This window comes from Apteryx rowi, unplaced genomic scaffold (assembly GCF_003343035.1).
Source record: "Apteryx rowi isolate R43461 unplaced genomic scaffold, aptRow1 scaffold_18, whole genome shotgun sequence".
NCBI classification, from domain to species: Eukaryota; Metazoa; Chordata; class Aves; order Apterygiformes; family Apterygidae; genus Apteryx; species Apteryx rowi.
In genome coordinates, this window is record NW_020448085.1 from 3,069,494 (window position 1) to 3,094,164 (window position 24,671).

Genomic DNA, 24,671 nt, shown 5'->3' on the forward strand with positions numbered 1-24,671 from the left:
CATGGTGCAAGGACGGCACGTGTTTTCTATGTATAAGATGCTGCATATTTTAGACGACAGTGACACATAAATCCTGTTTTTTCCATATGTAAAAGATTTCACAATAGAAGACAAATAATTCACAGGAGTTTTAGAGACTTTATTTATGTATAAACAATTTAAACACTTTGCCATAAATTATCTTTGCCTGTCTCTAGTCTTTGCTTAGCAGCAAATTAAAATTAATATAAAAACTCAATGAACAATTCATACATGTATATTACAAAAAAGTTCTTGTACCAAAGTTCTTATTAGACTTTTTTTTTTTTTTTTTGTGGTGACTGTAATGTGATTGTCTCAGTTTCTCGACCAAACAAACACACTAATAATTTTTAAATCTGAAACAGTGATTGTGCCTTCTGGCTGATGTATGTACAGGGTGATCTGACGTGGTGCCCATTTGCAATAGTGTAACACAATGCCCACAGCTCTACTGGAACTGATACCAACAAACTACTGAATCTAAACAGACTACACCCTGTAACTGTGTTATACTGTCCACAATGGAAATCTTCAAAGACAAACAGAGTATGAAATTTATTTGTAGTGATTTATAGCCACCATTTCGAATGTAACTTTACACTCTGCCCTCTTTGAATGAGTTAAACTTCAGGCCAGACAAATGGAGGGTTGGAGTGCAAGTGCGGTTTTGTTATTTTTAAATATATTTTTCTTTACTATTTCCAGTGCACTCTCACTTGCATTCTCATTTTCCTCCAGTTGCTACACACAAATCACCCCAAAGTCATGTTTTAAATGCACCTGTATTTTGCTTTAAATGAAAACCTCTTGGATATTTATCAAACAAGCAGTCTGAATCATTTGTGTTTCATCAGCTGGTTAGTGAAAGTGGCCCACTTGGATTTCTTAGTTTGCTCACGTGTGAATGGAGTGAGGTAATACAATACGAGGCCTTCTTTTTATTTTTCTTTAGACCCAGAACAAGTGGGTAATATTTCAGGGGTACTTTTTAATTTGTATGCTTAGAGTTTTCAGTCTGGCTTTAGTCCACTTCAGGATGTGGTTTTTAATCACTTGAACAGTAGCATTTAACTCAAAAAATATGAGCTTTTTGCCACTTACTATCCCGAAGTAGCTCAGCCTAGTGCCCCCATTTAGGTCTTCATCTCCTTAGGAGAGGAGATAACAGTTGTGACTACTGATTCATCCAGCAAAGGATGACAGCAGATTAATTTGTTACCTCTTTCCCATTTCATTCTGTCTTAAAAACTGGATGTTGTTGCTACTGTCTGCTAGCTCTGGGTACTGCTCCACGGGCAGGACATAATATCCCTCGTAACCTTGAACCCTTCCCGTGTTCAGAAGCTGCTGCTTCTCTCCGTCTGTCCATCCGCGGCTGCCCTCTCTGCCATCCCGCGCCTTCTGCTGCTCCTTGGCCCAGGCGGCCCCCAGGGCTCGCTGCCGAGCCTGGTCCAGCACTCTCGCCTTTTCCTCGTCCAGCGTGTCCGGCGTTAGTCCGTAGCGGATGTTGAGCAGCAGGGTGGAATACTGAAATTCGATATTGGTAAACCTTCGAGTCCTTCCATTGATAAGGAGCGTCGGCTGGGAAACGGTGACGTTCACTCCACTGTCCAGCACCTTCCGCCCGCTGGTCATCGCAAGGGTGACGAGGTCGCTGTCGGCTGAGCCGATCTTGACGAAGTAATGCGTGTCCTTCCCCTCGATGCTGTAGTGCATTTTTTCCAGGTAGTGAGCGCTGTTCAGGACAGAGGCAATTTTTCTGCTATCGTCTGTGGCTATGCTGGAAATGCCAGTGGTTACACGGCCTTCCTTCACAGCAAACATGATTCCTTTCCCAATAATGGGAGTGGTTGTTGCAAACCAGTGGCCTGCTTTTTCTCTAATACTGGCATGTAATCTTTTAGATATGACCTGTCCCTCAAGAGCCATGAATGCTTGATTGTGTCTTTCTGTTGTCTGCTGAACTCCTGTAATGAGCTGAAAAAAATAAACAAAGGAGATACAGACCTTCTTAAGATACTGATTTCAGAGACCAGTGCTACTCTGTGTTTTGCCTTCTAAAGGAAAGCCATGCAGTGGAAATGCTAAGCTACAGAAAAACCACTCTCAGTTATCTGCCCGTGCACCATATTGTGTTCAGAATCAGGTAAAAACTCGTCTGGCAAATTATTTTGCTATTGATAGTATCAGAGAAGATATTTTTTATGTTCTCAGAAATCACCTTTTATAGCTTATATATACCACAGATCTCAATCTTAGCTATTTAGATGATGTCCTTTACAAGAATAAGTAAGATCCAAGTCTACCACAATTTTAATCAGTGTCTATAACAAACACAACCAATTTATTAAAAGATGGCACTTAATTACTGGACACTTCTGCACAGAAATTTCAACCACTATATATGAATAAAATACTTGAAAGTAGATGAAATTGGTCTAGTATTCTTTTCAAGTATCTTAAAAGGGTGGGAATTTATTATAAAGGATGAAAGCATATACCCATTTCTATTCACTATTAACACCATAATTGAAGGTAATTGTAATAACAGAAGTAGCAAACCAAATCCTCTAACTATGAAAAACTTCAAGCAAAAGATAAGCTGCTTTCCTATACAGGGTAGGGAGTAAACCCATCTCTTAACAGTACAAGTACCAACCTAGGTTTATTGCAATACATATGTTATTAGGATAACGTTACCATAGGTACAACAGATGATAAATTACACTGCGAAGTTTCCTTTTGCCATTGTTAATCAAGTTAATCAAGTTACAACTTGTTAATCAAGGCAGAACTCAATAAAAGACAAACTAATGACATTGTAATTACAATAACAACGAAGGCTGGCAAAAATGGCATATGTTCATTAGTATAAAATCTAGCTATACTCACTTCCATTTTACACTGAAATAAATACGCTGCCTTCCACTGGAACTGCTGAAGAGACAGTATTTCTGTTCACAGAGTGACTCAAATTTATCAATAAAATAACTTCACAGTTCTGCCTACCTGTCCATTTTCACATGCTTGACTCTCAGACAACTCATACGGCGGTGACACAAAGTACATTTTTGCTCTAGGGAAACCAGGAATAATGTTGCTGAGCTGAAATCCAAACATCACCAACCAGCTTTTGACATCTAAAAATCAAAAGTAATCAGGCAAGTGAGAAATAAAAGTGTATCATAAACACATTTAGGAAATCCATCCTCTACCTCCTTAATTTCAAGTAGCAATTGAACTTATAATTTATATTACAGTGTGGCAGTTTACAGAATTGTGGTATTCCACAGTGAACAGACACAAGAAACACTGCTTTAAATTTATCCTAAATAGTTCATCAGGGATATATCACCTCTTCCACACTTTTTTCCATTAAGATATATGGATTATCCAAACATTTTACTGTACGCAATACTTGTCCCATCTCTGACACCTTCTGATGGTGTTAGTGCAACCCACACACTATATTGCAAAATGATGTTTTATTAGGTTAGCACTTCTAAGAACATTTGGAAAGTCCTCTGGGGAAATACATGGCTTCTCTTTTAGGTCCTACTCCTATTAGCCTTCATCAGGTTTCTGGAGGCTCCATCAAACGCAGCGAGAGGCCAGACTGGGAATTCAGAGTCTAAATTTAGGTACTGCCAACAGGCTGCCCCCGAAGCCTTGCACCGCAGGCACAGCCCGTGCAGCGGYGCTGCCCCCGCGCTGCCTCGTGCTTCGGGAAGGCCCTGCTCTTGGCTCCACTTGCACCGCTCTGTCTCAATTTCTCGTTGAAAAACAGCAAGCAATTTCCACTAAGTTAGTGACGGTAATTGTCATTCAGCAGATATCAAGAACTAACGATTTATCTTGGTTATTTAAAAGATGCTTTTGAACAAAAAAAAGCCCATGACCGTGTTTTACATTTCTGCTTCCTGCTCCTCTTTTCTGGTTGTCATGGAGCTAAGCAGCGGTGCGGGAGCACAGGCACTTCTTATTTGATTTGGACCAATGCTGATGACCATTTTTCTTTAAAATTTTCTCTCCTGTCTTTTTTTAGTGGCATCTCTCCTCTCCAGCCTGTAATGGCTTCTGATATTATTACTGCTCCTTCCTCACGTGAGCTGAACTCCACATTTGAGAAGACAGATGACTGCGGCCAAACGCTCCCAGCGCGAGGCCGGCCGGCCGAGCCGACCCGGCTCGCGAGGAACGGGCCCGGAGCCGAGCGCCTGCCCACCCGAGCTGGGCCCGCTGCAAAGCCTGGTTTCCCTCGGGTTTTAGCAGAGGTAATGTGGCATCATCAAAAACGTCATACTGCTCGGTTGTGGGCACGGGACAGCAAAAGGCGGAGGTTTTTTTTCAGCTGTTCTGCTACTAAAACAAGTAGTATAATACTCTTATTACTATGAAGGCATTTGGAAGTATCTCCCATTATACAGTGCCTAATATGTTTTCCCTTTAGATTTGGACAGCACAGAGCTACTGCTCCTGTTTAAGTCTTCTATATGTTTTATGGTATAACGGTACCTCCCCCACAATTTACTTCAGCTGCCCTAATTCAGCGCTAAAGTGGAGGACCTCTGTCCTAAGTAGTTCCTATTTTTCTTTTGTAGCATGCTTTGCAGCACTCCACTCCTTTCAGCAGCACCCCTGAACGCAGCAGTGCCATGGGTTGACAGGAAACTTGGATGGGGGAGAAGAGGGTTTTTTTTTTTTTTTTTTTAGCTATGAAAATTAAACTGTCTGCCTAGTCGCTTCTTGCGCCAGATAACCTATTTAGTCCACTGAGCAACAAATATGCTCATCACCAATATAGTATTTAAATAGACTACAAGGTACGTGTTATAGTAAAATGCAATATATCTTCCAGGGTTTCATCCAGTGGATGCATAAATGAAATGAATGTAACTTCTGAATGTAGCAAAATAGAAGATGACATTAAAGATCTAAATTAAATACTGGTAGATGAAAATAGGAATTTTGTTCAATTTAGGACAACAGAATTTGACGCCAAGGCAATTTTGGTCACTAATGTTTTCACACTATCAGGTATAAATCCCCGTATCTTCAAACTGCAAGATAGCTGTAAGAAAACCTGTAGTATGTCACATATACAATTAGGTCTCAAAAACTAAGGAAACTTGCTGTCATTTTCTGTGAAGGAAATGCACACTTTTCTAGAAATTTGAATTACTGCTAAAATTATGATAAATAATTAATTCAAAATGATATCTGCTCTAATTATTTTCCTCAAGACATATTAATTACCTTTCTTTTTAAAAACTGCTGGCAGCTAATTCAAGTACTGTGTGATCTTACTAAGTGAAAAATTAGTACTAATTAAGAAGAGGTTACAAGTTTTAACCAATTCTAACGTATACAGTCAAAGCTAATTTACTGTTTCTCTTTCCCAGGTCTACACATTCCACAAAATTTCTTTGTCTTTCAGAAGGAAGTAATTTTTTAATACATAAAGGTTTTTGTTTTAAAGCCTAAAGACTGTTTGCATGTTAAAAACTAAATAAGGAAAAGCCCCTTCTTTGTGGCTGCTCTTCTAGGGCCCTTCATCTGGAGAGGAGCCATAGCAAAGATCAGGAACAGCCAGCCCTTTCCATGGGACAAAAAAGCAAATGGCCAAAACTTGATCGGAGGATTCAGCAAATGTCTGGTAAAGAGAAGCTTGATTTATTTCCTTCCCAAATTAACTTCCCTAGTATAGTGCTACTTACAAAAAATGTAATGGAGTCTCACCTGTTACATAATTTTTTAAATCCAGTTCGTTGCTGAGAGGGTTATTGCTCTTGAACATGTACAGATTGAAAGGAGCAGGCTCTTTACCAATGTTTTTCCACATTGTGTAATCAGGAGATGTCCAGCGCCCAGCAAGGACATCATAGTCCCTTTGGGTAAAATGGACCAGTTTGGTTAAAGGGTCATACAGACCCCCATGGAACCCAATAACCAGCTGGAAATCAGGGTTGGAGTCGTAATAGATCTCTCCATACGCTGTGTACTGAAGCTGCTTGATCATGAGGCCGTTGATGCTGAACACGGCTAAGGGAGTGCCCGTGTTATCGGAGGCGACATAATACTCTTCCCCACTGCTACTCTCCATTGCAAAGAGGTGACCTTGCAGATCATAGTACAAGGAGGTAATTTCTGAATTGGAATGATTGTAGACATGAGTTACTCTTGTTGGATTGTGAAGATCAGCATAAAAATATTGTAGATGATGCCCCAGGTTAGTCTTGCAGGAAGCTCTTCGGCCAAGTCCATCATAACGGTATTGAATGTTCCAGCCATTTGCTTTGTTGTAAGCTCTTGTCAAGAGTCCTTTGGAATTGTATTCAAAGACATCTGAGCCTCGCTGACACAAGAATCCATCATCATCGATTTTGTATGGTATGTCACCTAAGCGTGTAATCCTGTCTCTTAGATCGTAACGCAGAGGCATCAATCGAACACTGTTTCCAGGATTCAGGAGATGAAGGTTTCCATTCAGATCATAACTATAACGCCAGGTTGGTCTATCATTTACTGCCACACTTTGCAGTTGCCCATCTCCATCGTAATCATAGGTATACTTGGTTGTGTTGGCATACGGGCCAAGTTTCAGTTCTCTTTTAGTTACCCTTCCCATGCTGTCATATTGTACAGTCATCCAGTACATTAGTGATCTGAACATTTCATACTGAACTTCCTTAATGCGTCCATGGGTATCAAAGTGCTTACTCAGTGTCATAACTGCTGTAGTAATGATTTGATTTATATCATAATAAATAACTCCAAATTTGCCAAAATGCTCTACTTTGCCCGAAATCTCATCGTAACGGTAAAGATCAACCGGAAGAGGTGTCTCACTTATTATCGGTTTGATGCTTGCAATTCGAAAACTATTATCATGATATGTATAATCAAACCTTGCATTGACCATACCTTCTTCAGAGAATCTGTAGATTTGTTTGTCAACCAGAGGGCCAATTTTACGATAGCGGATTGTACAAGAAAATCCACCACTTTGCAGGTTCACCATTTTTAGGACACCTGTAGTTTCATCATATCCAAAAGTAACTGCAGTACTGTCATAAACAATTTCAGATAATTTGGATAGCTTTCCATACTTGTAGAAGACTTGTCGACCAGTACCTAAAAATGATGTTTTCAAAATCCTCCCATCATCACTGTAATCAAAAATCACTGATGCATTGCTTTCAGGAGGATTATAAATATTTCTAATGTAGCCAATAGATGTGTGAGTTGACATGCTGTGCCGAGCAACACTAGGCATAGTAACAGCATGAAGTCGGTCTGAAGAATCATACTCAAAGATGTATTGCCGTTGACTCTGAAGCAGTAGTACCATTGACTATAGAAAAAGAAAAAAAGTAATACATATTTACTGTCTTTCAGCACGTGACTTGTGAGAGGGCATTTAAAAAAAGAAGAGTTTACTGAAGAGGCAGTAGCATTAAAATAATAAAAAGAGACATAAACCCATTAGTCTGGGGCCAAAACTGCTCAGGAAAATGGACAGATTGCCAGATGTGAGGATGTGCTGCTACTTACAAATCAATATGCTGAAAACAAAGTGTAGGGTATCAATCTCTTGGCTACCCCCCTTTTGGCAGGATTTTTTTTTTTGAGATGCAGAAGAGTTAGATAAATGACTTGATTTCTCTTTACTCCAGCAGTTGTAATTCATGACTATTACTGTGAAACACATGTGAAACTAAGCAGAGAACAACTCTGGTTTCCTTACAGCAACAGATTCAAAGCATGGAAGTGGAAAATGATATGCGATTTTAAGTATTTAGGACAAAGTTTTATGACTGAAGTGTCTTAATTAGGCTAATTAAAATGCAATACCACATTTTCATTTAATAAATAATGATTAGAGATGAATTACCTGTTTCTCCTTGAACCTTTTGTCAGGTTTACTCACGCATTTTTGGTCTCAGGGAAATATCAAAAGAAAAGAACCATGAACAAAGAATTTCCTAATTAAAAATTAGTCAGATTCAGTTGACTAATTGAAAAATATAAGCATTTAAGATCAGGCACAAAGAGATTCTTAACAACTGCAATACTTCAGATTTCAGATCATTTTTGTGTGTATGTGTTATGCACAGAGCCTAAAATGAAGCAGAGTGGTACTGCCTCATTGTAGCTCATGTCAGAGCTTAAAACAACATCACGTACTTTTTCTAGGTAGGTGTAACTCCAGACTTTCCCATCTGCAAACATGCGTGATATGATTCGGCCTTGCTTATCTATATCTGTTCTTTCGCTCATAGCACCCCGCTGCAGCCCAGCCAGGCGTCCATTGAAGAAGTAAGACACGTTGACAGCAGCCAGGCCACTGCTGGGTAGCCAAAGGAAAGGACGTCCCAGTTGATCATAAATTATCCTCAGTGTAAACTTGCGGTGGTCATCATAGATTTTTTCTGTGCGTATGTTCCGGTCATAATCGATGGACAGCAAGTTCCTTCCATGGACCTGTGGAAATGAAAGAAGGCCGTATTCAGTGACCAGTGAGCACTAAACCTATAAGAATTTTCACAGTGAAAATAGTAAGCATAAAGGAGAACTAAATTTCCCCAAATTTTCAAAAAGTGTAGGATGTCTTCCTATTAACAGGCTTACAATTTCCGAGTATTTTCAAGGATGTTACTTTGAGTGTTTAACTGGGTTATTTCCCTTCTCCCTGGAACATGGGTTGGCTGTGGTCTTTCAGRCAAAAGCTCCCGTATTGTCAGAAGGGACAGACATACTGCATGCCTAGGTCTTAAAGAGCAGGCTGTTAACGTTTAGCAGACAAACRATATTGTGTGGAAGCAATTTCTCTACTTCTGACATCAGTAGTTCTTAACCTTTTTCCCTACTATGACCCCAAAACAATATAAAAATTTACCATTTTTTATCTTCATTGAGATTTAACCACCTAAGTTCTGTAGCTGCAACACCTTGCCTATGAATTCCTTCCATTAACACTTTCTTTATTTACTTTCTAAGCATTCCACAGATCCCTCAGCAACCTAATCACATGGGATATGTCTGATTTCTTCTCTTTAGAAGTCCTGATCGTACAGGCTGGGAAATTTGGACTTCTACCATTTTGCAAGATATCTTTCACAACAAATGAGAAACCAAAGTTCTAAATACTTAAGTAAAATGTTTTTTGCTTTTCACTTTTTTTCAGTTAAAATTTCTAAATCAAACAAAGTACAACATGAAGTGTTTTAATCCCATAGTTGATTTTTTTTTTAAATGCATGAGCAAAACAGAAGGAAAGGAGCGTAAGAAATGAGGAGGTTTCTAGTGAAAATGCTGTAATAAGAGATACATAAATATATTCACTGGAGGCTGAGCCACAGAATTCAGGCTAATGCTGTAATCTGATAAAGCTTCTTAAGCAATTTAATTGTAGATGTGTCATTAATAAAGTAGAAGTCTTCAAATTAGATATCATTTGACAGCAATGACTACTTAAAAAGTATTCATTGGTTTCTGGGAATTTGTTCTTCAGCTTATATTTTACAGTAGCTTTGATTAAGCAACATTTTCTCTTATCCAAAATTAAACTGCACATCAAACAATATGCAAATTAACCCTGAGCCTTTCTTGAAGACATAAAAGTTATTTGGAGATATTTTCACTGGCAGGGTAAACCCAAATCCCATCCCATCCCACTCCATAGGAATTCAGTTATACAGAAAGCAATTTTAAAATTAATACAATTTTGTGTTTGTAAAGAAATAATTATTTTAAATTATTGCTCATTATCCTTATCCTCATCTTTTCCACTAATAAAATGTAGCTCTTTAACACAGTTTTCATTTCCTCAGTGGGCAATCATTATAAAAAGCTCATTTCTGTAGGTTTTCCCAAAGGTTTTGCATAGGAAACTTTTCTCCTGATTCAAAGAAAAGATAGGGTATTTTTTTAAAACACCTTGGCAAAATAAATCATATTCTGGTATCACATTTTAATGGGAACAAAACTGTGGAAGCCAAACTCAACATCAGCACTTTCACAACTGGTTATTTTTGTTTTGTACATGCAAACTCAGTCCTGATGACAGAGACCTATCAAAACCCTGTCCTTCATAGAGGTCTGGGGAAAGCAGGAGAGAGCTTTAACTACTCAAAAACAGTTAGCTATAAGTTTAAAATAAAAGATTAGTCTTAAAGATTGTGATTTCTTAAGGAGAGGCAGATTTTGAAAAAAAGTCTTTCAAAAAGATTGAGAAGTAACATTTAAAAATTTTGTTTTTCCAAAACTTTTATAGCTTCATAAAGCGGTTGGGCCTCTTTGGGCTTCTTCCCCCCACTACAGTAACTGCAATCTGCATGCAGAAAAGTCTGACTCCAGGTGTCCTCCTTTTTTCTCAAAAGCTTTATTAAGGTTATTAGTTTTTTTGCCATAGAGTACTAAAGTACTAGTTTTCTGAAATGATTCCCCAGAAGAAGAGCTATGCACACACACAAACATTACTTGGAGAATAAAGGAGCACCTGCTTGAATCATTCAGTACCTTCATTTTCATTTGTAAAATAAGTAAAACCACAGAGTGTAATTGCAGTGTCATATTAATTATATAGAAACCCAAACAAAATGACTAACTCCCACTCTTCTTGGGAACACTAATAACACTATTACGAATACCATGACTGAAGATTATCTAGCAAGCTCTTTCTCTTTTGTTCTGCTACCTACACGCACATCTGTTTTTCCCTTTTGCTCTCGCTGAACAAGTCACAAGAGGGAAGAGCCCTTCTACGCATCGGTTAAAGGCCTTGCAACAGAAACCACTTAAGTGATGTCATGGTGCACCAAAAAATCTTCAGTATGGAATTTTTATCAAGACTTTATATGAAAATATTAGCAAGACATTGAACATGCTACTCATAAAATAGCAGCGGACAATAAGTAGGCTAATGTAAAGATGAAGCACAGGTCTTCCTTCCTAGGCTTAACGAAGACCACCCAGGCACGCTCGCACAGGTCTGCACCTGCGGTTGAAGCGTGCCCCCGCAGCACAGGCAGCCGTAGCGGGGGAAGCACCGGTGACGGCTGCCAGGAGAAGAGGGGTTCGGGCTTCACACCGCAACGGGTTCAGCGCCCTCAGGGCCACGCCACCGTCGTAGCAGGCACTTTGCGTAACCGCAAACCTATTACAAACTCATCCTGGCGGGCTGCTTCTTATGCTGGCGGGCCTTGGCGCGTGACGCTCGCAGGGAGAGAAGGTCCCCGTTTAAGCCAGGGAGATGCCTGTGACGTCTCGCTGTAAAAGGTAAAAAGCCCCAAGGAGTGAGAGCATCATCTCGCCCGGGCCGGGGGCTGCGCTCGCCCTCTGCTTCGCCTGCAGCGCTGCCCGTACCTACAAGCAGCCCCGCAAAGGACAACGAGCCGTGTGTGCTCATAAGACACGAATCCCGTGCAATAACAACACCTTTCGCTAATACTTGATCCTGAATTTGGGATTCAGCCAACAGCTCCGCACGCTTCCGCACTGGTCTTCAGGAAGCTGCGCTTGTCCTGCAGGAGCCGTGCCCGGCGCGTGCCCCAGCTGCCAGGGCCCACCCTGCCCGCCACCCGCGCCCTCCGCGGCCGCCAGCGCAGCGCCTCCACTGCGCTCGCCCAACCATTTGCAAAGATGAATCAGAATAAATGAGATGCAAATAAATTCTATGCTTTCTCCCTCATTTTCAAATTTCATTTTCAGTCCGCTCAACCTGTTATAATCTCATAGTGATTTTCATTTAAAAGAGCTAAATGGATATGTGATTATTGTTACAGGAACTAACACCAGACAATTAAATGTTGAGGTGTTGCTAGATAAAGCAGTGTTTTGATTTGCATAAACATGATGCAAGAAAATCCGTCTCAGGCAAGGTTTCAGCTCTAAGACGTTTAACTCCAGCTAATTACCACAAGTACTTCTATTAAGTTTTTAGTATTGAGAGTGAGGATTACAAAAATTTTATTTTAGGGGCCTATTTATTTTATTTTGAACACCTAGTCAAAATGCAGAGCTGAACTATTTTCGACTTACAATCAACTTCTGCAGGTCAACACATCAAAAATCAATTACACAGCCATGAAATTTAGTCATTAAGGATTAGCTGCTAATCTCATTCCATTTTTTGTCTGACCTTCCCCCTCACACCAATAGGTGCATACTATTCTGAGGATTTGGGAGAAGAAGGAAAGACTTGTTAATTCAGTGTTGTGAATTAGATGCTAAGCAACAGGCAAATAACAAAATTTAACACCCCTATCTGATTATTTTTTGTAAATTACTACGTAGTTGATTACATATATTGCATTTAATATGAACATCTTGAACACACAAAGCTTTATCCCCTGTCCATGGATGTTGAGAGAATTATTAAAAGAACCAGGACTTGGATCAGCCCTACAGATTTTTTCTGCTCACTCTCTCACAGCCCCTTCCAAACTGTACATACTGAAGCAACCAGTGGAAATTTAGGTCTCTAAGAGGTGAAAAACAGGCTAATAAGCACTGAAAGGGATTAATCTGGATGCAGCTGATCTTCAGTTTGGCAAGGGATGGACTACATGACCTGGGAGTTTTTCTTATCCTGTGATTATGACTTTATAATTATGGCAATTGTTTTGCAATCATGTTATTTGGGAGAGGAAATAATGCCTGTCTCACTGACACTGCAGGGGGAATTTAGGTAAGCAGAATGTAACCGCTCGCACTGCAATTGTGTTTGCTTCACAGGATTAACCATGGTAAGCATGCCACAGAAGCCTTATAAACGATGAACAGTCAGTTTTGTTTTGTTTTGTTTTCTTCCCTGCCACCTGCATAACCAGAGGGACTTACAGTAATATTCTGTGTATTTTTACCAGCCTCTTTTAACRTCCTTTTTGTAAAAAAACTTCTGTAGCTGATGACAGCAGATGATTCCATGTACTTAACTGGCCTCTCAGACAAAGAAAAGACTGTCACACCAAAGAAAACCCCAGAGTTACACATTTTTAAGAAGTAAAACCAGAAAAGACATGTCCTTCAAAATGGCAAGTTGCCTGCACACACAAGAAAAGATCATTACTGTTATGGCAGATTCTACTTACCCTGAGCTTTCTTCCAAACACAGTCACTTTGCCTTTAATCTGTTCTTTCCTCAGACGCCATTCAATTGAGTTTAAACCATTTTCCATTGGTAGAGAAATATTACATCGTCCTATGGTGGGAGTTACAGTCCCAGCCAGGACATGAGGTTCACTGTGAAAGCTAATACTCATGCCATTGGCATACATCACTCTCAAAGTACCATTATTACAGAGCTGGTAGCTGTTCCTCACTTGATCTACAGCAATAATGAAAAGAAAATAATTTAGCTATTCCAGTCATAAAGAAAACATATAGCTTAATTTGATCGTTTTTTTATTGCACTCCTGTTGATGTTAAATGAAGTCAGTCTGCAATTACCAGTTACGTGGTACTATGGTGGAAATTACAGATGTTACTGATTCATGTAAAGAACAGTAGTGCAACAGTGAGCCTGCAGAGAGATACTATGTTTATTCCACTATGTTTTGCCTTTAGTCCTAATTGTAAATCAAAATGCACACCGATATATTTCAACCACATAATTTATTTCTAATATGAACAAAATCTCCTGAAAACTGAACTGCTGGATAAACAACAAACCATTAAATTCTAGGATAAAAAGAAGAAAAAAGGGACTGTTGGCTTCTTTATGAGTGTGAACAAGTAAGCCCCTCTTCTTTTTCTGTCTCGGTTTAAAACCTGTCTCCCAGCAGATGCATGGTTCAGAATTACAGTTTAGCTTTAAATCCCCAAGGTGTGAGGCTCCAACAATACCAGCTGGCGGCCACAGTCCTTTCCTTGGATGTCATTCTTCATTCTACCACAAAAGAACTGTACTAGCCGATCACACACCTGGCCTCTTTGCTTTCTGATAAAAGTTATAAAAATAGACCGGTACTTTTATGGCCGTGCTATTCTCCAACTGTTTGACACAGCCAAGTCCTTCCTGAGACAATCAGGAAGGAGCGCTGCAGCGTGCAGCTGTCACCAAAGCATCAATATTTGTCTGACAAAAGGACAGCATCTGTATAATTAATCATCTGGTATAAGAGAAATAAAGTCTTTGTAACCAGACGTGTCACGGTATAATAGTCTATAAATGTTGACATTTATATCAGGAGGAGACTATTATTCACTGATGATATTCTTATTCCAGTGACATTATATCTTAATTAAAAAACCACATCATTCACCAAATTCCTTGCAATCTATCTTTGATAACTGGCTGTTTTCACTGCATCAGACACAACGCTTGGGCTGTGTTGGAAAGCTCTGCACAAACATTTAACTGTTTTGGTGCTCATCTCTTCTGCCATACTCGGGCTATAACAGCGTTCTCTGACTTGCTAATTGTGGCACAAGATCATCCACTGCACTCTTTGTTTTACATTTTACTCAAATGGTTAGTGTACAAATTTGGAAGATTTCATTTCYAATAGTAAGAGAAGGCTAGCTGAGCCTCTTTCCCCACTAGGATTTTACATAGATAGCCCGCATTCATCAATCATACTGCATCTTTTTGACAGTGAAGTCAGAACCGATTTTGCACTGAAGTGCAGAGAAATGTGCAAGTGGGTAAAGTGAACCTGATACAAGAGGCAACAGCAGAACTAACTTACATCAGCAGATAACAACCGTACGTATCTGACACAAAGTATTATTTTGAAATATTTCTTACCTGTCCTGAAGACCTGTCATTCTAAGAGTGAGTTTTATGGGAGTTTTTCTTGCAAATCTTATACTTTTTTCCCCCTGCTCATAACTGTACTAATGAGAGGAATCTTTTGAGAATTGCTTTCGCAAATTGCGTGTGTGGTTGGGATATGTGCTGAGAAGTGCACTTTGGTACCTTGAACAACTGTATAGGAAGCCTCCACAGAGGAGAGATTTGTGATGACCGTGACATCGTCATCCCGATTAGAGTTCTCAATGTCGATGGTAATAGACTTCTCCATTTCTCGATGAAGGCTAGTTACCACTCCAGTGGGACGTGTTACATTGGTCAGGCGCCCTTCATGATCATAGCTAATAGAAAAGTTAGTGAGAGCAAAAAAGCATGAGGATATACATATTCATTTTTCTACTCAATGTAATAATAATGCACCACATTTTTGCAAAAAAAAAAAAAAAAAACAGAATGAAAGAACATTCTGGCCATACCTATTCCTCTTTTGTTGAGAGTATGATGATAAAATAATAATTTTCAGAGATCCTAATTTCAGCTATACCAGTGTAAATCCAGGCTAGTTTCTTTTTGAATCAATGAAGATATTAATGGATGTACAAAGTGGTATTTGGTTCAACCAATTATAATTAGCAAACTGATCTGTATTTTAGAAGTTGCATTCTACTCTAAGGAAGTTGAAAGGTAATGATACTAAAATATACAATTGTATACTTCCAAATGCATACTCAGTGGAAACTACTAAGTATGGTTTCAAGTGACATACCAAGGAATCAACTTGCCATAAGAGACTAAAAAAGACATCAGCCTGAGAATATAACAACTTCATTTTGGTCTTATCTATGGTATTTCACTACATTTTGGGTTAATCTTTTGCTCATAAGGATGAACGATGAGAAGTCAAAGCACAGGACAAGTTGATTTTGCATGAAAGGCAGCAGTCAGCACTTAAAATATACCTTAGAAGATGAATTTAGTGCTCCAGAGGCACAAAAATAAAAACAATAAAAAAAAGGCTGTTCACAAGCTTATTGCATCTCAGAGCAGCTGTTACATTTGTTTATTTAGAGCTTTAAAGCTGGGGGGGGGAATGCTGACTGAAATCAAATCACACTGTTTCTCCGTTTCCTTTCGTAGTCTATATTTCTGCGGACATATATACTAAAGAAGCAATCCCATGGATCTCGAGGGCAAGAAATACGGACCTGAAACACAAAACCAGTATTCCACTCTGCGGCTCTAGGTGCTGCAATTCTCTCCTTGTGCAAGAGTTTCCCACCCAGCCACTACCAGAGTGCGCACACTTCTAAACAGCAGAGTGGCGAGAAAAAATGTTTGATGTAGATTAAGGGAAAGGATTAGGCAGCAACTGAAACCAACTGGCCATCCTCAGAACGTGGAAATCCAGCAAAAGGGAAGCCTGCAAGAGAACTGGTCAATCCATTGAACTGCCTGAGTGTAACAGAAAAGCTAGATAATTTTCTTGCAAGTCTGTGTTTAGCTCCAAAGGTGAGAATAATTTCACTGCTTTCAGTATGACTTTTTACAAATGAAAGTTGTTAAGAAACCTCAAAGTAGGACACTTGGACTGTGTAGCATATCTCCAAAATTAATATACAAAATAGGCTCCTCAGTTAATACAAACAGAAAATATGGCATTACAGATGGTTGCAGCCATTCAACTGAATTTTGGAGAGGAAGGAAAAAAAAATCACCTGTGGACCAAAAGTCTTACCAAAACCAATGGAAGTACTAGGCAAAGAAGTCAATCACTAAAAGAAAGCATCATGGGGCCAATAGGGACCAGTGACATGTTGTGTTCATTTAAGCAGTTTAGGACCAAATAAAGATTAAGTGGCATGATTTTTCTTAATATAAGTCACGCATTTCTGCCCATTAGAACATATTAAGAATTTTTTTGACAATATCAGCAAGATGGTGGCTAAAAGATAGTATCTTGATGTAATTTGTGAAAGGGTTTTGGGTTAAGTCTATAGAAAGGTCTTCACAAAAAGTACAGAAAACTACTGATAAAGCATAGGTGAGGGAAGAACTTGGTCCAACCAAATGTCCACCTAGAAAGGAAAAGCAAAGCAGAAAAACCGGACAGTTTCGACAATCTAAAAGATTAATAATAGGATACACCCTAAGACTCTGTATGTGGACTATATTTATGTTTAGTGATTATTAGGGGGGATAAAGAGAATAATTAGGTGCCAAATATTATAAAAGAGACGATGTTATTTAAGACAAAACTAGAAAAGTCTATAAGTGACTTCAGAGTGACCACATAGAGCTCAGTGAACATTCAGAACAATGGCAGGTGAAATTTCCCATCAGCAAGTATATGTTAGGTAATGCAAATGAGACAGAGTAATTTAAACCACTCATTCACATTGCTGATTTTTTAATTAACTCAGGAAAAAGTCCTGGGGATTGCTGTGGGCTACTCACTGAAAATATCTGTTCAAAGTGCAAAGGCAGTATAAAAAGTAAATATGGATTAGGAGGTACAGAGACTAGAACAGAAAAAATGAAAATATTCTAACACCATTTCTATAAATCAGTGTTTTGCCCCTCCATGGAGCATGCTTCCCAGTGCCAGTCACACTATTTGAAAAAGGAAATGGCAGATGTTAAAAGGGTTTATAACCAACGGATGGACATGCTCGAAGTGATACATACACAAATGCTCTCCATAAACATCTGCAGACTGTTTAATTTATGAGCTACAGATATATAAAAAATTCACTACTTAAATGATATACACACACTGCAATACCGATATATAAAGAAGGCATTTCTAGTCAAACCATTTCATCAATAAAATCCTATTTTTAAAAACCTTTAAAGGCAAAAATTTTTAAATGAATAAAACAATACATTTATGGACTATATAATTTAGAAGTGACATATTATTGAGTATTTTTGGAACTTATGTATTCTTGAGAGCAAGTACTTAGTAGAATACAAAAAAGTAAATTTATCTGAATAATAAGTAAATGAAAGTTAAATAGGAATTAAATGGATAAATTATATACTTTTCTTCTCCAAGACGTGAACCCAGGTCTAACTGAACCAAAAAGAAAAATTTTCCAATAGAAAAACATACTGTAGTTGATCAGTCTGGGACTTCTGGTACCTTCTTCTCAAGCAGCTACTACCTATCACAGTCTAAGACACAACATTGGGCTAGATGAATCCGATTTGATAAGGCAATTTTTGTATCTTCAAATGAGGGGGATGCTGGATACACTGCAATTACTGAGCTTTTGTTATTGACTTCCGTTAGACCAAGGTCTCGTTGCAGGTTTTTCCTACTGTGCTGTTCAAGAGGTGGGTAAGAAAATGGAAGACAGGCAAGGTTTACCTGTGACAGCACACCGGACACCTGACACAACAGTCGCTGGAGGAGACTGGCGGCTCACAAACTAACAAATATTTTTTGAAGCTGGGCAACAAACATCTACAGGTGAATTTGTTAAGCAGTAAATCTGAAGAAAGAGGTAGCATCTAAACCTCAGCCAAGACATCCAGCACATGCTCTCATCTAGGATATAAGTGGGGAGAGGGCGAATGGATCCTTTCTTAATCCTAGTATCTTAAAAACCGGAAGCTCCCTGTGACCACTAATAACTTTCTAACTTTTTGCTTAATAGCAACCCAATCTGATAGAGCGAGTACAGATTTCAAGGACAGTAGGTTGCTCTACAGACTCGTGTAACATAAGCCATCAGGGCTCCACATCGACATTGGGGCCGTTGGCTGATCTGCAGTTCGGAGAGGGCACCTCCAGCCCGGTGGTCCGAGAGGCGAGCAGCTCGGAGCCAGCAGGGCCAGCGCTGCCCCTCGTGTGCTGGCCTGACCGGGGGGATGCCACAGACACTGTCCCGCAACCGAGACGCGTTCGGACATTTGTTTGCAAACTTCTCAGGTAGCCACAAATATCTGAACGACGGGACATCCCTGCAGCAGGCTCGTGAAAGCCACCGTGGGATGTTTTCCCATGCCCAATATTATGGCACCTCTATATCTTCTGCGATCTTTATGGCTGGCAGTGCGGCCTTTGACATTTGAAATGTTACTGCTTGTCAGCCTGCACGTGGGATTAGTCTGGACAGTTTCATATTCAGTTCTGCAGAAAGGAGGAAGGGCAGCTTTGGACCTAACAATGGGAAGGGCAAGGTGCACATCCACATACATTTACATATATCCCTGTTCTCTCTCCCTTATAAAAACAAGCTGATTTGAGAAGAAAACAGCAGCATTCTCTTAGGATGCTCCAAAGGCCAAGTGCAATACCGCTGAGGACCGCTTCAAAGATCTGTTCTTCATGCCCAAAACCAAGCTTAATTTTCCCTGTGTGAGCCTGCTGTTAGCTGTTACATTATTTAAGAGACTTGTCCGTTCCTAGTGTGAATGACGTGTGCATATACACATACACTATACATACATAATATACATATAGAAAGAGTATGTATGCACATACACACATATATTATATAAAAATAGCTTGCATATGTGTTTGTGCGTATATACACATGCATACATACATATATATAATGTACAAATTTAATTCTGTGAGCATTTTCAGGATACAGTTTACATAAAAGAGAGGTATATACCCAATAAGATAGCACTGCACTTCAAGAGTCTGTTTGATATAAATGCACTGCAATAAAAATTTCAGAAGTGTTTCTAAACTTTAGCTCACATAGTCTTTTTACTACTTAGAAGAATATTGTTCTTTCTCAGTTCAGCAGCCATATTAACAATTTTGGGTATTGCTTATCTCTGTACGAATGTATAAATTTAATGTCACAGAAAACAATTTTGTTATCCGTACAATATCTCCTTAACTCAGTATTTCTTTCATCTTTAATTGATACTAACTTATAGCCATGAAAATAGAGTAATGATGAAGATGTAATTTTCTCCTTGAAACTGCTTCAAAGAATGAATATAAAAGAGCAACCAGTATCAAGTGACTGTGATGGCAAGGTTCCTAAACTTGATGTAAATAATTCTCACCATCTTATTAATAAAAACCTTAACTGTGGGGGTACATAGGAAGACAGAGCTTATTAAGGAGATTCTGTAAGTCAGCTACCTATGATCAACTTAAAGGAGATGTGCCTACTTTTCTGACATTTTGTAATGAGTATTTCCAGTGCATATAGCTAACTTCCAACCCTAGCATAGGGTTGTCCATGCACATATTGAGATACACATCTTTTAACTTCTCTGTGAGTGGCACTTAACAGTTTGTTCTAACCTGGACAACAACCACCACGTATAGTTTATTTTATATATGCACTGTGACATTTCGGATTAAAAAAAATGTATATACTGTCCTCTCATCTGTGGGCTCTATGCTTATGAGAATTCATGTACAAATCTGGAGTCAGTAAGTTATCCCCACCACATTATTAAATTCATTATTAAATCATCTACTATAGTAACTTAGTCTGTACTACTTAGACCTAGCTATGGTGCTTAAAATCCACTGACCTGAGGCAAGGATTGCACATTTTTTCTTACCTGACCTTTGAAAAAAAATCTGATCAATACGTCAACACTATAAACACAATAAATTATATTTTCAGATGCATCTCAGTAAGACATCAAAGCAGTTCCCTTCTATATTTACTTAGCAGCTCTAGTACGTTTTTGCTAATAAATCATGCTGACCTAGTACCTCACGTGATTCTCAGCTACCACTTACACCAGCTGTGTAATTGTTTAGATCMGTTTTTAACGTTTCATTGGTTTTGAGGTAGGGTTTTAAATTATGTTGCTATTTTAATTTTCTACAATTAATAACAGTTTATGAATCTTCAACTGTTGAGAAAAAAAAAGGCCTCCCTAAAAGGGCACACACACCTCATCAGCAACAACGTGAGACTTCACCAGCATCGAGTGCAGTGAACTTTAACTTGAGCTCTTAATCAGCAGGTAATGCCTTCAGGCGTCCACACGACTGGATGATTTGTGTAATTAATGTGTGGCAGAGAAATAGTCTTGGTAAAATATTAAGGAGAAAAAAATCCCCGTCTTTGCCCACTGTCTGCATGAGAAAAGGCAGAGCGGTTCAATCCCCAGGCCCACGCTGGAGGTGGACCACGAGAGGGCACTGCTTTCCTTTCCAAGGAGCCCAGACACACTGCGGAGGAAAACACTGCTGCACAAGGGTAATTTAGTTATATTTCGGTCAGATTGAACACAGTTCCCTGTATTCCTGCATAACTTATGTTTGCTTAAAAAAATAAAAAAGTGGTGGGCAAGATGACTGCATTAGTAAACTAAAATACATATGAATCATTGCTATTCTGCAACCTTAAATACAATTTAGAGTTAAATATAAAGCCGTATTAATACTTTCTACCTAATAGTTTGAGAAATGCTATTCAGTAATCATTAATTATTTCAAACAAAATACATGGGCATCAGACTTGCCTTACTCAAAAGCCAAAACCATAATATCATTTAGCTTCTGTTAAAAATTTGTTTTTGTCAATAAATGACAAGAAGATTATTAAGAACAGAATAACTATTAAAGAAAATTCAACTAATTTTTCTAGATTTTTAATACACTTTTGAACTCCATCTCTGATAAGTTTCATTTAAAGAGGAAATTCTGCCTTTTAATCTATATTCCCATGAACACCAATGTGCTTTTGGGTTATCTACAAATTATGTACATTACACTAGGGGTCTGACAGATAGCTGGGGATCTAATTTCCTTACTTGTCTCAAGAACAAAAAATCAGTAAAGTTAATCAACTTTTTGTCAACCATGAGTAAAATATGAGCCTGAACAGAAAGATTTATAATTTGAGTTCCAAAAGAAACTGTAATATTAAGATTCCTAGACAGAGACAACTCAGTAAGAGCCACAGATTGGTGTGGTCTGATCTGGATTTGAATTATGGGCAGCCTTGCTGATGACTCAGAACAGGGGCCCAACCTGGCGATACRCATCCAAGCTTCTGGACGCAGTACCAGAACGCAAGCCGTCATGCTGGAGGCGGGTGAACTTCCTCACTGGCCTCATGCTGCAGGCTGGAATTTAGGCGGTTTAGGTTAGGCCACCTAAAGGACATGGCAAAACTGATGAAATCAAGAAATCACTTCATCATTTCCAATATCGTACTAGATAAAGATGTAAAGACCTTATTCAGCATCAGTGAAAAGCCTACAACAAATTTTGGCAGGATCAGATTAGGACCTAGTCCCTACCTTTTGAAAAATACATGTATGCTTAATATATCCAAAAACATTCTTACTCATAAAACGTTGTCCATCCCGTTTCATCACTCTTTGTTGCTAAGAGACCGCTGTTTCCACTGTACGTCATCAATCCAAGTTCCAGGGTCTGTGTTGAGACTAGCTTGAGTTCGCCGTTAGTGCCAACGGCCAGCGTGACAATCTGATTATCCGGCATGAGTAAATGGCGGGGCATCCCGCTGGTGTCCCGACGAACCTTCAGGGAGTTGCCGTTGTTGTCCATCACCTCTGTGACATCGTTATCGCTGCTGTAGGTGAAATTGTACAAGTACTCGCCGGTAACAAGGCTGAGAGTGTACTGGTGAATTCCGTCCGCATTGAAGACATACAGCTCCTGTTCTCCTGGAGATGCAGCTTCATATTGGTTAAAAGAATTAAGAACGGGCCTGTTTTTACTGACAGCCCTAATGCGGATATTTCCAAGATCAGCTATGTAGATGGTACCATCTGGGGCCACAGCTAAGGAGGATGGTGAATTTAAGATGGCATCAGTGGCATACCCATCATCCCCAGAATAGCAATTACAGTTGACATCATTTTTGCAATCACAGTCTGAAGCTGCCCCTGCAAGAAGGCATATTTCTCCATTGGTAGTTACCTGGCGTAGCCGATTAATTTTTTTTTCATCTGTCTCACTGATGTAAAGAACTCCTGTGTGTGAGATGGCAATGGCACTGGCTGATTCGAGTGCAGAATGAATAGCCAGTTTGCTAAGAGAGTAGTCTATACCAGGAACCTGGCAGTGCATGGGGCGTCCAGCAATAATGCTAACTTGATGATTTTCTGTGATCCGTAAAATAACATTGTTCTCTAGGACATAAAGTGAGTTGTCCATGGGATTGACAGCGAGATCAGTAGGCCACTCCAGCCGTACCTATGAGTTGCACAAATTATTACTGTAAAACTTACAACCGAAAAGTACACTTCTAGTGTTTAAAATTCCATGTGTAACAACAGCAAATTAGTGAGGGGGTTATCTGAGTAAATCATGAAACTAAGTCATGAATTGCAACTATTTCAAACAATGATTTTCTTTTCCAGAAATATTAAAGCGATGTGCAGTGGTAACTTTAGCTAACTGTGTTTCTGTGCAAAGAATGAATGCTACATTCTGGAATCTCTACAATAATTACAGAAAAACAGGCAATTAAGACAGTAACTCCCATTATCTCAACCTTATTTCTCTATAGCTGTGTAAATAACCTGTGTTAACCACAGTAAAAAGATGGTTCATTCATTTCAGTAATGTATCACATACACTATTATCTTGTGCTGCATAAAGTATGTCTTGAGTGGCCAGGCAGTCATCCAAAATAGATGCCCATCTCTTCTAAGGCAGAGAAGAAAAAAAGGCAGTGAGAGTCTACCTGGGTGACATCCATGCTGGAATCGCAGCTTAGAGGTCGAACGGCCGTTAGGTCATTGGAGCCCAGCAGCGTTGATATAATTCCATTCTGATCCACTTTTCGAATCATAGTGGCATCAACAAAATACATGAGTCCATACTTATCCACTGCAATTCCTACAAGTGTGCAAAACAGGCATCAGAGAATACCATTGGCTCCTAGCTGCAGGATAGGCTTTATCATGCTAAGCAAGTTTATAAGAGTGATTTTTTTTTTTCCACTTCCCCTGTTCTTTCCTCCCTTCCAACTTGTAGCTCTGGCTTCTGAGCCCACGTCCTGGGGCCCTCCAAGTAGCTGTAGTGCTACCAAATAAATGGCACAAAGCAGATTTATCCTTTGGGCTTTAAAAAAAAAAAAAAAAAAAAAGAAAGAAAAAAACCCCAAATCCCCAAAACATACCAAATAGGCAGCAGAATGCATCAGCTTATTTCTAGATTTAAATTCTGTATGATATATTACATAAACCCAAGAAAAAAAAGTATCTCCTAAATTTTAATCTCACACATTTTAAGGTACTGCTTCCTGCATCTGAAGAATCTAATGAGGATGAAGAATTTTTATAATTCTTTTAAAATTTCTTTAACAATTTTGAAAATTTAAGAGGAAGTTACATTGTTTCAGGATGTTTTTGAATTCTTTGACCTGTTGCTATAAGGAATATGGGAAGAACATCTGATGTTAATGATGGACAAGTGTTTCCAACCTAGAAAAAAAGGAAAGGTTCAATGGCTGTCAGAGTGGGAGTCCTTAGAGTGGAAAGGCGCAGACTGGAAGAGTGATGCATTAGAGGAACAGGAGGACGCTGAGGTCTGTCGTTAAGGAGGGAAGGCTCTTTCTCACTTGCTTTTGCTGCTTTAATTTGGTGTACTGCCTTGTCCTTTTCTTGGGCTGAAAATCAAATACTGATCAAAGAATTTTGCCCTAAAAAGTTGCAGCAGTCATTCTACTGGCCACTGAGATACMCGATAGGCCTACAGCCGTATCATCTCAACCTCCATGTAGAGGCTTAACTTAAAACATACAAGCAGTTCTGTCCTGTTTGTACTCCCTTTTATGTACAAACTGAAACTATTACCTATACAGAGAGACAGGACCTTTCATTTTTATTCAGTGTTACTATAATCTAATTATTTTTGACCATTGAAAGAAAAATCAAAGATGTTTGAAACACAGGGCAATACTCCTGATTACAATGAAGA

General features: G+C 39.1%; 1 protein-coding gene across 3 annotated transcripts in view; it reads right to left on the reverse strand.

The window, feature by feature from the left end:
* Positions 1 to 357: 357 nt before the first annotated feature.
* The window catches only part of TENM2 (teneurin transmembrane protein 2), a 543,159-nt gene continuing 518,845 nt past the window's right edge, over positions 358 to 24,671 (reverse strand). For 2 of the 3 annotated variants that reach the window (XM_026061300.1, XM_026061299.1), the window contains exons 22-29: positions 23,434 to 23,588; positions 22,066 to 22,940; positions 14,945 to 15,120; positions 13,116 to 13,351; positions 8,209 to 8,505; positions 5,761 to 7,375; positions 3,031 to 3,161; positions 1,237 to 1,998 (exon numbers count right to left, since the gene is read on the reverse strand). In XM_026061300.1, the coding sequence (XP_025917085.1) occupies positions 1,237 to 1,998; positions 3,031 to 3,161; positions 5,761 to 7,375; positions 8,209 to 8,505; positions 13,116 to 13,351; positions 14,945 to 15,120; positions 22,066 to 22,940; positions 23,434 to 23,588 (4,247 nt within the window). Of the gene's footprint in view, positions 1,999 to 3,030; positions 3,162 to 5,760; positions 7,376 to 8,208; positions 8,506 to 13,115; positions 13,352 to 14,944; positions 15,121 to 22,065; positions 22,941 to 23,433; positions 23,589 to 24,671 lie in introns of all 3 variants that reach the window. The other variant, XM_026061298.1, reaches the window with a different exon arrangement.